Source organism: Rhagoletis pomonella, unplaced genomic scaffold (genome assembly GCF_013731165.1).
Source record: "Rhagoletis pomonella isolate Grant_MI unplaced genomic scaffold, Rhpom_1.0 Rhpom_scaffold_00014, whole genome shotgun sequence".
NCBI lineage: Eukaryota > Metazoa > Arthropoda > Insecta > Diptera > Tephritidae > Rhagoletis > Rhagoletis pomonella.
Window position 1 is genome coordinate 14,820,345 of NW_023458568.1, and position 17,918 is coordinate 14,838,262.

Sequence of the window (17,918 nt, forward strand, 5' to 3'; positions counted from 1 at the left end):
GGTGAGAACAGCAATATGGTGGCTTAAAAACAACGAGCCCCCCGGAGCCGACGGTATTCCGGCTGAGCTGTTCAAAGCCGGCGGCGACCAGTTCGGTCGGGCGCAGGTACCAGCTATTAAGCAGAATTTGGTCTGATGAATACATGCCCGAAGATTGGAATCTCAGTGTACTTTTCCCAATCCACAAGAAGGGAGATCCCGCCGTTTGCGCTAATTATCGCGGAGTAAGCCTTCTTAATATTGCATACAAGGTCCTGTCGACTATATTGTGTGAAAAACTGAAGCTCTTTAAGAACCAACTGATTGGACCTTATCAGTGTGGCTTCAGACCTGGTGAGTCCACCATTGACCAGATTTTCACAGCGCATCAAATTCTGGAAAAGACACTCGATATGCAAATCGACACACACCATCTTTTTGTTGATTTCAAAGCTGCTTTTGATAGCACGAAGAGAAGCTGCCTGTTCAATGCCATGTCTAAATTTGGGATCCCCGCAAAACTAATGCGGCTATGTAGAGTTACGTTGAGCACAACTTACAGCTCCGTCCAAATTGGGAAAGACCTCACCGCGCTGTTTGAGTCCAAACGAGGTTTTAGACAAGGCGATTCACTATCATGCGATTTTTTCAATCTGATGCTGGAAAGCGTTATAAGAGCTGCCAATCTGAATCGCAGCGGGACCATATACAGCAAAAGCACGATGCTGGTGGTTTATTCAGATGATATTGACATCGTTGGCCTGAAACTCAGGGATGTCAGCGCAGCATTTTTCAGCTTAGAAAAGAAGCTAACTAGGTTGGCCTGGGGTTGAACGAGGACAAGACAAAGTACCTCCTGGCAACATAAAAAGTCTTCGCGTATTGGGACATACGTCACTGTTGGCAGTCATAACTTTGAAGTAGTGAAGGACTTTGCTTACTTAGGATCCAGCATAAACACCACCCAAAATGTCGGTCTGGAGATAAAGCGAAGAATGACTCTTGCCAACAGGTGCTACTTTGGACTCGATAGGCAATTTAAAAGCAGAGCACTCTCTGGACGAACAAAAATCACGCTTTACAATTCTCTTATCATGCCCATCCTCTTATATGGCGCAGAAACATGGACGATGTCTACCAAAGATGAGTACGTTTTTGGGGGTTTCGAGAGAATTATTGGCTTGGACATGTTGTACGCATGGATAACGACGCTTCGGTGAAAAGATCCTTCGACTCCGCATCCATGGTTGGACAACGAAAGCAAGGGATACCACGAACACAATGGATGGACCAAGTGCAGAAGGACCTGTCCGCACTTGGGATGAACAAGTGGTGCAAATCTGCAAAGCCGAGAGACAACTGGCGAAGTTTTTTGTTCTCGGCCCAAACCGACAAACGGTTGTAGTGCTAAATAAGAAGAAGAAGGAAATCGCGCTGATTTTTAACATTAATTTTTTTTTTGCTCACAGTGTTGTGCATTTTCTTCCATATATCGAGGGCTTATATTCAATACCCTCTATCTGCACTTTTCACAAATATGAGATTCTGATATAAAAATTCACCTAAGAGGCAAATGTCATCGGTTATATTAATGCTTACCTTGTATAACGATTGACAGAAGAATTTACTATTAAATTGCAAAGTTGGAATTAACATCACTGATGACAGGTAAGTCCCAAATGGGTTCTAACATCACAAAGTAGTTTTTGGGAAAACTGCAGGGTATTGAATATAAGCCCTCAATATGTAAAGTATGCTCGACAATTCATTTTATAAGGAAGCAAATGCCAAGCACTGTCAAATATATTAAAAATCAACGCGACTTTTTAGCGTCTTGAAATTTGCACTTTAAAGGCCAGTATGCAGCTATCAAGAAAAGCGAAAACTCCGTGTAAAATGACGTACAAGAAATGGCTAAGAAATTTTCTTCAGTAAAATTTCCTTAAGGCAGTACGCAGTTCTTAAGAAATTTGCTACGCTTTCTATCACGGTTATCTAAAGTCTTTTGTGAAAAAAGAGCACAAGGCAACCCATGTTTGCAACAGAAATATATTTCCGTTCCATTATTTCTTGGGGAAAGAGTAAGGCAACAGGCTGTATCAGATGTCAAAATGCTTAGGACACACACATACACGAAATAATAGCAATTTTTTTTCTTCGCCGGTTTCTTGTGAGCTGCATGTTCGTCATATCCTACTAAAATTTCATGGGCTATAAAACTGAATACCCAAAATGTTTCTGAAAATTCTGAATAAAAAGTTTGAAATTTTTGGGGGTTTTGGAAAATTTTTTGAATTTTTATAATTTTCGTACAAAGTTTGAAGCGTAGATTTATATGGTGGTACTTGTTATATAATGGGCTAGACTTTTATAAAAAAAATATTAAGCATGAAGTACACAAAAGAGTGCTTCAACAAAAGTAAAGTCGGAATTTTAATGCTAGGATTTTTCTGCATCGAAAAAATATAATCCTGGTTTTTTAATCAATAAATATTTAGAGGGTGCTCAACGCGCTCAAAGTTTTCCATATATTTTATATGGCAAAAAAAAAAACAATTTTTTATGAAAATGGTATAGAATCCTTGAAAATCAATATTTTTCAATCGGCAAAGTGCGTTTCTCTTCAGGAGACTACTTTATATGAGCATACTTTATATGGCAAAAAATGGACAACACTGTCAGCCAGCCAGAAAGATTATTAAGAGTTAGCGCGATTTCCTAGTGTCTCGAAATTTGCACTTTAGCCCACTAAAATTAAAGGGACTATAACACTGCGTACCTAAAAGAAAGTTTGAAATTTTTGGGTGCAGATAATCGATAAAGTTTGTTGAATTTTTGTACGAATTTTGAAATGTGGATTGAGGTGGCGCTGGTTATGTAAAGGGCCAGACTTTTATCAAAAAAAAATAAATGGAAACATAAAATAAACAAAAGAAAAAATAGTAAAAACTAATCCAAATGTCGCTTAACTTAATCAGCTGAAAACAAGGGCATATAAAAACCTATTCAAAAAATAAACCCAACTTTCCCATCTGTTCGCCAAGTCCCTTCGTTTGACACCTCATATTCGAAAATCGGGCGAACGGTGTAAATATCATAATTTAAAAGCAGGTGGCAACCCTATTAAAAAATTATAACCTTACTGCACATATAGAGGCCAGGCGCTTTCATTTGACACCTCATTTTTGAATGAACGGTGCAAGCAGTGTCGCCAGGTCTTCTGCATGAGAAAACGTCGCTCTTGGTCTGAAAAAACGTCATTTCCTACCCAAAAACGTATTTTCCAAATGTATGCATACAGAATTGTTCTTATTAAACTTTTATTGTATACAAAGGAACATACATATGAACGTAAGGTATATTAAAATGGCATTTCGATAGAGCACATTTAAAATGCATTAGAATGGAATTTATTAGAATTTGCTCAATTTAGTGAATTGTAAACTGGTTTGAGATCGTTAATATAAAAAATGATTTTATACATACACTTGTGATCAGCTGATTAAGTCATCAACATTTTGATCGATTTTGGCTGTTTTTCGATTGTTTATTTAATGTTTATTATTTTTCCATAAAAGCCAAGCTCATTTTATAATAAACAAAATATAAATCCACATTTCATTTCATTTGTGCAAAAATTATAAAAAATCTGCAAATTTCAGCTATATTTTCAACTTTTTATTCAGATTTTTTAGAATTTTTTTGAATATGCAGTTTGATAGCCCACTAAATTTCAGGGCAATAATGTGTAAGTTTAAAGGGGCTACATAATCGCGCTGATTTTTAATAATTTTTTTTTTCTTGTACACATTTGGTTAGGGGGTCGGTTGTCGAGTATGCTAAATTACGTTCTGCTAAGAAGGAGCATAGCAATATTTCAGCCTTTTTTGCATTCATTACAATTTAAATGACGTCTTAAAAAAGTCGCCTACTTTTTTCTGACTTTTTGTGCTGTTCCAGCTTTTTGATGCTTTTGCGAGCGTGCGTGTTGCAATAGATCAGCTCTTCCTGATTTGGCTTTTAATGAGCAATTGCAAACAGTACAATTAGTCTCGTAACCTCAAGTGTTTACACAACCAACCTTTGTCCCAAGAATCCAAAATGGGCGTATACTTGATTTGTATCATATTTAAGTCATATGTGTCCAAAGAATAAGTATCTTTGAAGCAGGTGCTGCAAAACACAAAGCTTGTAAAGATTTATTAAGAAAGTAATTCAAAACCAGTTCTACTTACAAGATTTAGTAACAGAGCAAAATTACTGGGAAGTTAAAAAACGTCAATTTTTACACAAAAAACGTCCAAACGTCAACAGGATACAAAAAACGTCCAAATGACGTTAAAAACGTCAACCTGGCAACGCTCGGTGCAAGTCTTATGCAATTAACAAATTGCCTCAGCATAGAATAGTATCTCCAGCCACACCAACTTTCCGCGAATGTTTGACGCAGCATTTAAATTCACTTATGAACGAGAACGACGGCAGTGAACCTTCGCGAAGGCATCAGTTTTACATTGAAAAACTTTCTTTTTTACCAAGAGCTTGTTCAAAAACCTACCAAAATGGATTTTTTCCTACCATTTATCTTAATCAAGAAGACGGCGTTTGACAGCATTAAATACATTTATTTATATATATATATAAATATATATATTTATATTATACATATGTACATACATTAGCACACGAAAAAAGTGGCGTGTGCTTTTAACCAGAGGCAGCCACCGACATGTATTTCGACACGCTGAATCCGAATCTGAGGTCCGTTTGACTTTTACACATCAAAATATCGAGTGAATTGCGAAAAAACTGAAAAAAAGGAAAAAAATTCGAATAGTTTGTAATTTTATTAAAGCCATCGGAGTAAATGACGTGACAAATCGTAGCAGAAAATAAAATTCTGTCGTAGTCTATTTTTATACATCGCTCATTTGCATTCATATGTATATAATGAAGTACATACACTAAAGCAAGGTCAAAGACACCTCACGGTTAGGCTTGCCAACTGTCCGGGACTTAGGGATGCAAATTTTGAGCAGTAACATCGCTACATCGATGTTTCGATGCATCGGAGAAAAGAACATCGAGGCTAAAATACATCGCCAGAGAAATATCGATATATCGATGGTTTCCGATGTTTTGCATTTGTTAATTTCTAGTTAAATTTAAAGCAATATTGAATACTTTAATAATTATGAATGTATTTTCCTGTATTTTATTATCCTTTCTATACCCTTTCCATTATTAGAATCAAAATGCATACCATCGTAAGGTCGTTCGGGCCTAAAGATCCTAGGCCTGATCTTGTTGAAAGTCTAAGGGGTGTTTGGTTCTGTTTTAATGGCTAGGTTATTAGATTCAGAATGAATCCAAAAATTTTATTGAACTTGGGGCCGTTTTTATGAAAAATGTTGTGGAAAAGCAACAATCATTTACAAAGCTAAGAAGTTATAGCTGCTATTTGGGAGATCACTACATCTACTAATCAGACTTCTTCAACCGCGGTCATTGAGGAGATGTGGTGATCTCCGAAGTAGCAGCTATAACTTCTACCTTTTGTAAATTATTGTTGATTTTCAATAACCTCAAGCCTCAAGCTCAATTAAATTGTTGAATATAATTGTTATAAGGCCATAAATAACAAAAAAATTCTGAATGAATAATAAATTTAAGGTCAGTCAATCATACCGAAAGAAAGTCGGCGAGTCTCCTTACTTCGATGTTTAAAACATCGGTAAAATTTCCATCGATGCATCGTCAATTTCGCGATGTTAGTAAATTGTAAACATCGATGGCAAACATCGAAAATTTAACCGATATTATCGATGTTTCAAAAACATCGATGCATCGTTTGCATCCCTACCGGGACTAGGAGACTCCGGGCCTGGGGCAAAATCTGCGCGCTGCGGGTTTGCCCATGATTTCTTCGAGATGCGGTTAAAAACTTTGAGATTCTCCGATTTACTGGAAATATGACTAACAATTAGTTGTTCTCTTTTTAATTTTCGTGTATAATAAAAAATAACATATTCTTTAAACACGTACATTTGTTATGTAGTATACATTTGAATCGCTCTTTTAATGTCATTTAAAATATTTTAACAACCTTGTCATTGTTGAAACTATTATCGACTCGCAACTGTATTTCATAGAAAAATGTCTGATTTATAAATCTGCCTTTACATCCATCAATTCAATCACTTGATATCCCTTTAGATACGTAATGGATACAACTTTTTATAGCGTCTACGGAGTTGAGAGAATCGCCGAATGTAATTGGTAAAATTCTGCCTTGCAGGTCATATAATATATTTGATTTTAAACAAAGTTATATTTGAAAGTTGTTACATAATAAAATCCCTACAATACGGGGAGTAATGCTAAATAAATTAAACGTAACCTTTTTCTTCATTGTTCGTGTATCGGTGTGGCTATTCATGTTGGGTGTTAGGGCTGTTTCAATCATTGCTGGTTTTATTCTGTAAATCGGAATTGTTTTAATTTCGTTATTAATTTCTACCTTGAAATATTTCTTATCTTTTTCAACCACTCTAAAAGGCCCTTCATATGGCTGCTGCAGTGAATGCTTATTAATAACACATACAAAAACAAATTTACAAGTTTGCATATCCTTTGGAACATAAATACCAGTGTTAGAATTTTGATGATGTTGTAAATTAGAATTAAAATTTTTAAAATGCTCGCGTAAACTACTTAAAACTTCAGACGAAGTTGAAATTTTAGTATTTGAAACAACAATTTCACCAGGAAGACGTAAGTTCTGTCCAAAAACCATTTCAGCTGGTGTGGCTGAAATATCTTCTTTATATATTGATCGTAAACCCAATAAAACTATAGGCAACTCATCATACCAATTTCTGGTCCCATTCCTGGCCATTAGCGACGATTTTAATTGCCTATGAAAGCGTTCTACCACACCATTGCCCTGAGGATGATAAGAAGACGTTGTAATTTGGTGACTCCCTAATAATCTAGAAAGTTCTGAGAACAATTTGGATGTGAACTGAGTACCTTGATCTGTAGTGATGTTTAATGGTGCGCCGAAACGTGATAGATATTCAGCAAAAAACTTACTAGCAACCGTTTTTGCAGAAATATCACTTAAAGCATATACCTCTGGCCAGCGAGTAAACCTATTGTCAAAAGATACCGATGACCTTTTGATACAGGTAGAGGTCCAACTATATCTATATAAATATGTTCAAATCTACTCATTTTAGATTTCTGACAATCAAGACAATCAATGTTTGTCCAGAAACAAGTTCAAGAAGTTCGTTGTCCTGTTATTGTCTGCAAGGTTTTAAAATTAAGTTCTGCGTAATTAATCACTCCCACTTCAAACGCCCGCCATAATGTATCAGCCACAATGTTTGCTTGACCCTTTATATACTGGATGTCATTAGTAAACTCTGCTATAAACTCTAAGTGCCTTGTTTGCTTGGGCTGCGTTCGGGTTTCGAGTCAAGAGCAAAAATCAAGGGCTTATGGTCTGTAAAAACAGTAAATTGTCGTCCTTCTAATAGATAGCGAAAATGTTTAATACTTAAATAAATTGCTAATAGTTCTCTGTCAAAAGCACTGTATTTGATTTCTGTTGGAGAAAGTTTTTTCGAAAAAACGCAAATGGTTAAGACTTGTCATCGCATTGTTGTTGTATAACACCACCAACTGTCGTATTAGATGCATCCATCGTTAAAGATAATTTGGCGTCTTTGTTAAAATGATTCAACAATATCGTAGATGCAAATTTCTCTTTAATGCATATAAGTACTACTACTAGTAGATGTATCGTCCCAAACTAAAATTTTGTTATGTTTCTTACTCGCTCTGTTAATCAAATCGTAGATTGTACCAGTCAACTCTGCTAATTTTGGAATGTATCTATGATAGTAATTAACCTGACCTATGAACTTTTGTGCCTGCTTTATTGACTTCGGTAGCTCGAAATTTCGGATGGCCTCTATTCTATTTTCTGAAGGTTTTATATTCCCGCCTCAGATATATTGTGTCCCAAAAAATCGATATTTGTTACACCAAAAATACATTTACTTGGTTTGATGTTTAAACCGTATTCTGCTAAACGCTTAAAAAGTACACTCAGATCTTTTAAATGCTGTTCTTCAGTTTTGCTTGAAACTAAAAGATCATCAATGTAAGCAAAAACAAAATCTAAATTGTTGACTACTTCATTGATACATCTTTGAAACGTTTGTGCCGAATTCCTAAGACCAAATGGCATGTGGGTGAACTCAAACATACCAAACGGAGTAGTAATTGCTGTTTTATAAACATCTTCTGCCATTGGAATTTGATGGTATGCCCTTACTAAATCTAATTTTGAAAATATCCTCTTACCTCTGAGATTCATGTTAAAATCGTGAATATGAGGCAAAGGGTAACGAGCTGGTACAGTCACAATATTTAATCTTCGGAAATCACCACAAGGCCGCCAGTCATTAGCCTCTTTCTTTGAAACTAGATGAACCGGTGATGCTACTGAGGAACTCGAGGCCTGCAAATTCCTGTTTTAACTAGAAATTCAAACTCGCGTCTAGCGACCTGATATTTAATCGGATCTAAGCGCCTTGGCGTAGAAAATGGAATATTTCCTTCCGTAACAAGTCGGTGTACAGTACAATGCCTAACTACAATTAGTACAGGAAATTGTTTCAACAACTTCGTATATTGATTATCCACTGAGAAAATTTTCGGAAGCGAAACATTACAAAAAGACGATATTGCATTAACAGAAAGATTTGTTAAGTGATCAACTAAACATTTATGTCTAATATCAATAAGAAGACCATATTTACACAGAAAATCGGCTCCTATTATAGGTTTTCCAATGTCAGCTATCAAAAATAAAAAATGAAGATCCCATTTTAAACCTAAATTCACATTTACAAGTTCTTTTCCGTAAGTGGAAATCGACGAACCGGAAATTTGGATACAGGAAGTACCGAAATTTCGACACCACTGTCAATTAAAAAATTGAGTTGATTTCTTCTATCGTAAATAAAGAGGCGACGTGTAGAAAAATCCAAGTTTCCGTTGTTTGTCGCTGCAACAACGGAGGATTTTAGTTTTTCGTATTATTACTTCTTAAAAGAGCACAAGGTTTCTCACATTTCCGAGCTTTATCTCCGAATTTATAGTGATACCTACATAACCAGTAGGGATTTTCACGAGATTTTGATCTATCACTTAAAGGACTTCTGAAACGATTCCTGTTGACCGAACGTACACTTAATCGACCTTGTTTAATTTCATTCGTAATTTCACTCAGTTCCATAGTAAATTTTTGAAAACTTTCACACAATGTTTCGACAATTTATCTTCTTTAAAAAGTGGAACCAGAAAGTAGAAGCATAGACCTATAAAATTCTGAAGGCTTACGGTCGCCCATTAGAGAATCAGATATAATTCTATCTAACTTAGCGTTTTCACTTAATGAATTTCTATCAATTAAAATCTTCTTTAAAGCAGTAAACTTGTTGCTTTCTGGCGGATTCTGTATAAAATCTAAAATTGTCACTATCACCTCCTGCGGAAGTGCAGTAATTGTATACTCACATGATTCAATAATACAAGGTTGGATAACCTGGCAGTTGTCTCGCTCCCGCATTCTGCCTTAGCCTGTGTTGCCTTCTTTTTTGATTTGAAGAAAATACTACTAAAATACAAGGAGAAATATTGTCTTCGGATAAACAGTTCAACAGGCAACACTGCCGATATTTTCATCGATTGTTTCGTGGAAATTCATTTTCTTATTGGGCAAATTCAAGTAAGCATGACAAAAAAATCAAAAATAATAGAAATATTTTGAATTACAACAATAATTTACATATTTGTTTGCAGGATATCGGAGTTATTCATAATTTGTATTCAAAAAAGAAGTAAGTGCGCCTGGGCCACACTGTAGAAGTGAAACTTACGTTACTTATCTATCTATACATACACACATCTGCTTTTGCTTAAGGTTATATTTTTTCGCTTTTTTTCTATCAATGTAGATCCCTACCTCTACCACTGTTCATTTTAATAATATTCATGTTATTCTGTTTTTCTATTATCTTCATTTTTATCTTTATAACAATGACAAGGTGAAAGGTAATAAGGTCAATGGAAATAAGGAACAAAAATTTGGAAATAAAGTCATTGACGCTATTTCCTCATTCAAATGGAAATAGCGTCAACAATCCTTAAAGTATGTCGATTCATAGAAAAAAATGTTGTTCTTACAATAAACATTGCCCCGTAAGTGTTGTTTTTTAATAGATGAAAAAGGCTTTTGCCAAATCCTCAGTGTTGTGATATTAATCCACACACAATCATGAACCACCACCAATTGATTCTATTAAAAAAATTTTAAACTACGAATATGTAAAAACACGATGCGAAAAACTAAACGCCTGCGCACAGCTGGAATACGACAAATATTTGAAGAAATTTGCAAAACATTTTTCGTTTCTACAAAAATAAAGCGAACACTATTAAATTGAAGAAACAGTCCATCTCCAAAAACCCCGGAGGAGCACTGAAGGAATTCTGTGTTTTAAATTAGCATATTTTGAACGAATTCGGAATGTCTAAGGTGGAAAACAACCCAACCTTTCCATAAGGAAACAATTATAGAAAAAGAATTTTCTTACACTGTATTCATGTCTCCGCCAGCAGTAATTTAAAAGCAGCTAAGGAGAACGACGACACTATTTGTAAGATGGCACATTCAACGTCCCAATGTGCCAAAATGCGGGATAAACAATTATTGATTATTTTTTTTGATTGGTTTTCACACACTTTTGAAACAAAAATTATATGCTTTTTTACTGCAGACAAGTTGTTGCCTCAAAACACAGCAGAAATCTTCCAATCAGGGCTGCCAACTCTCCTTAGTTATGAGGTGCCATACTGAGGATAAAAAAAGTGCCAAATAGAAAAATAAAAGTGCCAAAAAAGGTGTAATTCCTTTTAATCATTCATATTTAGCAATAAAATAAAGCCACATTTTCAAAACAAAAGTGCAATGATAAAATAAGATAAACCAGTTGAATAGCCCTTATAAATTAGAAAATTTTAGTTGAGAAAAAGAAATGCACGCAAAGGATTTCAAAAAAATGTATTGAAATGTTATTTTTTTTTTACAAAAGTGCCATTTTGGCACTATGTGCCAAATTGAAAAATTAAGTGCCATATGAAGTAAAATAGGGACAAATGGCACGGTTTGAGCCAAGTTGGCATCCCTGCTTCCATTAACTTACAAATATTAAAATGTGAAATATCGAGGGCTTGAATTAATACCCTCTATCTGCAATTTGCACAAAAACTAATTTGTGATTTTAGAAACCATCTGGGACTTATTACCTGTCGTTATATAAGGTAGCATTAATATCACTGATGACAGTTAAAGCTTAGGAGGATTTTTATATCAGAATCTCATCTTTGTGAAAAGTGTGCAGATAGAGGGTATTATTGAATATAAGAGAAAGAGAAATAATGTCAATGGATTTTATTTCGTTTTTAAAAAGGTAATAATGTCAATTGACTTTATTTCGCACCAGGGTGGGAAATAAAGTCAATTGACCTTATTTCCGTTGATCTTATTACCTGTCACCGGCGGTGTCACGCTCATTTTCCAAAATTGTACCATAAACGTATTTCTTGGTAAAGAATTGTTGCAAGCATCAATTTTGAATAAATTAGCTTTAATATTTACTGATTTATCGAAGATTTTGTATTTCTCTAAAATACCGTTATATAGGATGTGGGCGTGGTTATCGTCCGTTTCTAAAAAATTTCGGCGGTTTTGTATGCTGTACCAAGGCCACTGTGCCAAGTTTGGAAGAAATTGGTGCAGCGGTTACCAAGATATACACTTGTAACCATAAGTGGGCGTGGCTACGCCCATTTTGCAAAAATTTATAATATTCTTATTTTAAGTCTAAAAATTATTGTAAATATCAATTTTGAGTGAATTATCTGCAGTAGTTACTAAAATATCGCAGTTTTCGTATTTGTGGAAATTACCGTTATATGGGAAGTGGGTGTGGTTAAAGTCCGATTTCGCCCATTTTCAATACCAACCTACCTTGGATTAAGGGAAACCTACATACCAAATTTCGTTGAGATATCCCAATTTTTGCTCGAGTTATCGTGTACACGGACGGACGGACAGACGGACGGACAGACAGACATGGCTTAATCGATTTCTTTTTTCATCCTGATCATTTATGTATACATTTGTCTATATCTATCTCGATTCGTTTTGGCTGTTACAAACAACCGGTATGTGAACAAAATTAATATACCCTTGTGCACAACTGCGCTCGGGTATAATGACGTACAAGAAATAGCGAAGAAATTTTCTTGAGTCAAATTTCCTTAAGGCAGTACGCAGTTCTTAAGAAATTTGCTACGCTTTCTACTACGATTTTCTAAATTTTTTTGAGAAAAAAGAGCGCAAGGCAACACAGGTTTGCAACAGAAATATATGCCCGTTCCATTTCCACAAGGCTTTTTTCGATACGGAATTTTTATGTTTTTATGTTGAAAATAGAAATGGGTTCTTGACCGGCAATAAAATAATAAAAAGTATATAACTTTTTAACACTTAATTGCTAGTTAGATGCTATTAAATTTGATTACAATAATAAAAAAAACTGAATTTTTAAATAGAATCTTCTATAATCGAAATCCGGAAATCCGGCCGGATTTTAGCCAGGATCCGGCCGAATAGTCGGATAACAGAAAAAAGGCCGGATAAGCCGGATTCCGGATATCCGGCGGATACCCGGCACATCCCTAGTATTAATTAAAGAAAAAATTCAAAACAATATTAATTATAACTTTCGTTTTCAATTATCCTTTTGGAACATGTCAAAAATGTCCTGCAAAAATATTATTCTTCAAGATTTTTAAATTTGAATGCATTTTGAAGAATCTTAATTTAATTTAAATCCTATTAATCTATATAGGGATATTGAAGGATAAAAATTGCAAAGGATATTTTAGTTTAATGAATTTTTTCGATTTACTAGAAATGCGCTAAAATATGGGAAACATATCGAATTTCTCGCATTTTCAAAGTTTTAGTGCACGGTTAATTCAAGTTATTAACTTTAACTTCCACTAAAAGTTGGCAGTGTTGCCACAAAAAAATTACGAAATCCGAACAAATTACTCAAAATTTTCTTATTACAGATATGACTTGTGTACTGCATACTATTTACAGGTACTTAGTATACAAATTTATTACATTCTCCAATTTAATTGGTACATTTGTTCTTGCGGTTCAAACAGAGTATCACCGTTATTTTTTATGCCTAAGTTTGTATATAATATTGCTGAGACTATATCAGTGCTCAATCTGGTCCTCAATTCAGTTGTAAACATTTTTAAACTACTAAATATACGTTCTAATGAAGCATTAGAAAAGGGCTATATTTACGGTGACCATATTAACGAACGTAAAATAAAGGACATTTTTCCCAATGATTTTAGAATGCGAACATACAAATGATAGTAATTTAGATCAACTATTTGCCAGTTAATTATATTATTAAATTGTACAAGTTCCTCTTCTCGAAAGGCGCTGTAACCGGATTTTAACCGATTCCGAAAAATGACACCAAATCCTTATCAAGGTCTTCGCCATCCTTTGCTGCCACAATGCGCTTATCATAATTGAGCGGAGGTTTATTGTTATTTTTCAGTGGATCTGAAAACTTAGCGTGCAACACGATTCTGGGCACAACAGAATTGAAATTAATTTTACTCAAAGTATATTAATTTTTCCGGGAAAATGTCTAAATATTAGTTAAATTTTTTTTGCAATTACATAAATTTCCCCTTATCACTATTATCAAGGATTCGTGACCCTTAAGTGGGGTGCGAAGCAAACTGACGAAGGTTTTCATTCTGTTTTATTATGGACATTTTTATTTTTTGACCTCTGCAAAATCCAAAGCTAATTTAAACGACTGTTTAAGAAATAAAGGACAAATGGCGTCCTTTATTCTGACAAAAATTACAAAGGACAGGGGGTTAAAATAAAGGACAGTCCTTTAAAATAAAGGACGGATGGTCACCGTAGCTATATTAGTAATGCAGATATATTTTTTTTTTAATTGGGAAACTTATAGAACCTGAAGAATCTTTTAATTCAAAAACTTTTCCTATAATTTTCTGGATCTAATGAGGAATCACTATGAATATCCTTATGATCGAACAATGCGCGTTCTCTCCATTCGTTACCGAGATTTTGCATGTTTAAAATAAGTTGAAATGAAGAATGAAATGAAGAAAATTATCGATAACATTATGAATATTTAGCAGCAAATGCAGATATGCTTAAGAGCGAAAAACATCACACAAGCGGCTCGACAAACCAAGCGAAATATCCCTTTCTTTAAAGCTATTTATGTTGTGTATGGGGGAGTTTGAAGGTTTGACAAGCCGCCATGTTGACGTTTGATCAAACCGCTTACGTTTTGTATGATAAAATCGCCTCGTTCGTAATGTAATGAGGACGCGAGAGAGATAAATCGAAGAAAACCAAACCCTTTTACATTGTGAACCGGAAGAAATCTAAAATTATTTGCGTGAACGAGTCATGTTTGCATGGTGTATGGCGAATGGGAAAAGTAGGTTTGAAGAATGTTTGACAAGCCACTTGGGTGGTGTATTTCGCTCCTTATAAAACTTCGGAAAGCTTTTTGTTCAAAAATTTGCAGAGCGATTTAACAACTCTCTTGTGTAAAACATGGCTGCATTTGTTATCTGCAAATATATCGAGAGAAAATTCCTCAAAATATAAATCCTCCAAAAATACTCAAGCGCACCCGAAATTCCTCACGTTTTGAGGGATTACTCACAAAGTGGCAAAACTAGTTATCGTTATTGCACGGCCATAAAACTTCATATATGTATATGCTATTTAGTCTAAAAAGTACAAATATAGAAGGTATGCATATCAAAAATTGCAAACAAATTTTTGTCCATATATTCTTGGGACAGTCTAATCTACTTGAAAACACTAAAAACATATGTATGTAGATACCTGTAAATTCGTTTTCTCCTGGTTTTCTCATCTCTTTTTATTTTTTCTAAAAGGCCCTATCTGCTCTACTTTGCTGCGGACACATATTCCATCCTCCATATCTGTCTGATTATGGTATTATTTACGAATGGCTGGACATGTTGCTGACATCTAAAGACGAAAAGGTAATTAAACCAATATGCGGGTTATATGTTGCTTTATGCTATGTTATGTTAAATTATGTAATATTATGTTATGCTATAATTACAACAACTAGTATTTGCTTATTAAAACTTAATGTAATTTCATGTCCATTGGATGTTTTTTCTTTTAGATATATCTCTTAGCACGAGATACTGTTGTCTTATTACTTGAATCGAATCCGGACTGTAGTGTGCTACTTGAGTGGGTTATTGATCGCTGTTATACATCGACCCCCCGTGAAGCAGATGCTTGCTTTGTAGCTCTGGCAGCAATTTTTAGTGCAAGGTAACTGTTTAAGGAGAAATATATTTATTTATACCCAGCGGCGCACTGCTGTATGGGATCCGTGCAGTCTACCTACAATGTTAATTACATTTTCAAATTGGTCAGCGGTGTTGTAGGCAATTATTTATATTGTGGCAGGACCCCATTAAGCAGGGCGCTTCTGGGTAAGTACTAGGGTGATTGGCTCCAATTCGTGCTTTGCTTAATGTTGTGACACAAATGGAGATATCTACACTTTTACTCCACCTCCGAAGAATCTGCTGTTTTTCGTAATCGCGGAAACTAGTTATTTAATCTAGCCAAATAAAACTACCAAAAATTAAACTGGATTCAAAGTTCGCTTTTACAGAACGTTTTCTAGATTTTAGGAAAGTGTGCTCTTTTTACAAACCGAAGGCTTCACTGAACTATAAAAATAAATTGCTGGATTGCCTAGATGTATGTATGCTAACAGAATTACACAAAATCAAAAGAAATGAGAGAGTGTAGCCATATTTTATAAATTAGTGTTTGCCAATGCATACTTCAACATTTCCCCTCATTGTATAATAAAAAACAAATTTTAAATGAAACATTTGGGTCAAAAGTAAAATTCATTCAGTGGTTTGGTAAATATATCTGCAATTTGTTCTTCTGTGCAAACGTATTCCAAGTCGAATTAGCCTTCTTGAAATTTCTCCCTTATGAAGTGATATTGAACATCAATATGCTTCGTTCGCTTATGGAATACAGGGTTTTTGATTAGTCGAATCGCGCTTATGTTGTCCATGTATAACTTCACCTTCAAATTGCTTTCCATCGAAAGTTCGGCCACGACCGACTTTAACTAAACGAGTTCTTTTGTGAAATCTTCGGACTATCATATATGTACATACGAGGTATTGAATTTGACGGATACGTGGTATTGCGCGCCAAGTGACGATATTACGATTCTTTCGAAGACATGGATAACTGACTGCTGCCTGATCGATTGCATCTGAAACATTTTCAACCCGTAGCTTCGCTAGATTCAAAGAAATATTTGCACCGAGTTTGGTAGAAATGATAAATCGGTTACGCAGATATGTATATGGGCAAATCTCCGGAACCATGCGAATCAGCGCTAAAAAACGTAAATTTTTAAATTGAACGCGTAAAAATAAATTAAACCGTGCGACAGTCAATTTTACACACGAAAAAATCAATGCATTCACAAAACTGCGGGCCAAATATAGTAAAAGCTCAATAAAAATATTAAAATTAAATGTTAATAAGCCACAATGACATTGACAAATACATAGTTTAGGAGGAGCCTGCCTGAAACTCTACAAGAAAGCAAATGTATGTACAGAATTGACAACAACAACCACGCTGCCAAGTTTAAATAGCCGCAAAGCAGCTGCACTTGATAGCAGTAGGTTGAATAAGGAAAATGAATTAGCAACACGAGTTTACGGGGTTTGCATAGCTCAGTGGTTAACGCTTCTGACTTTACACAGCGATGACGCGGGTTCGATCCCTGCTGAAGTCTAGAAAAAAGAACTCTGATGAGGAGATGTGGGGATCTCCGAAATAGCTGCTATAACTTCTACTACTTAGACTAGACTTTGTAGCTTTTTCCATTTTTCCTCATAAGATAATCGTGGTATAAAGCTCAATAAAAATATTGAAAGTAAAACTGAGTTTTTAGTTTTTCTCTCTGACGTCAGGAATTTTTTAAAAAGACTTCGAAAATTTCTAGAATTTGATTGAAAATGATAACTACTACATACCCTAATTCATCCTTCTAATTTTATTAGTTTTAGATTGAAAAAAATTTACACTTCTCGTTATAAGATATTGATAGTTACAATATACATATGTACATAATTGAAGATACTGGAATCGTTATTTTGGAACCATGTATGCGCTCTAAAAGAACAAACTGACCGTATGATGTACGGTTTAAATACTTTAATTTTTTTTTGTATACAAGGGCGTAGCCAGCCTTTCACCTAGAGGGCAGGAGTTTATTTAGAGGGGAAAAATGTATTTGATTAAACTTTTTTCTTTGTGTATGTAAATAGAAATTTTTGTGATTAAGAAAGTATAAGTTTTCTGGTATCCTTTACAACGATACTAATATTTTAAAAATCGGTTTGTAATTTTTTTGTTTAAAATATTTTATTTATAAGAAAAAGGTATTGTTTGCTTTTAAGTGTTGTTTCTCAAATTTTTATATACGAAGTATTCAAATATGCATACCGGAAGAAAGGGTATTTAATTGCCTTTACAACTATATCCAATTTTTAAAATCGGTTAGTAATTTTTTTGTTAATTTTTTTTATAAAAGGTATATAAAGGTATTTTTTAATTTTAAGTGTTTTTTCTCAAGTTTTTATATACGAAGTATACAAATGCGCATATCGGAAGA

The 17,918-nt window shown here is 34.6% G+C and overlaps 1 protein-coding gene across 1 annotated transcript in view; it reads left to right on the plus strand.

Annotated features, from left to right (window-relative positions):
• LOC118749267 (protein furry-like) overlaps positions 1-17,918 on the plus strand; it is a 294,401-nt gene that overhangs the window by 258,201 nt on the left and 18,282 nt on the right. Inside the window, exons 13-14 of the mRNA XM_036484066.1 lie at positions 15,112-15,222; positions 15,372-15,526. Of these exons, the coding sequence (XP_036339959.1) occupies positions 15,112-15,222; positions 15,372-15,526 (266 nt within the window). The remainder of the gene's footprint in view (positions 1-15,111; positions 15,223-15,371; positions 15,527-17,918) is intronic.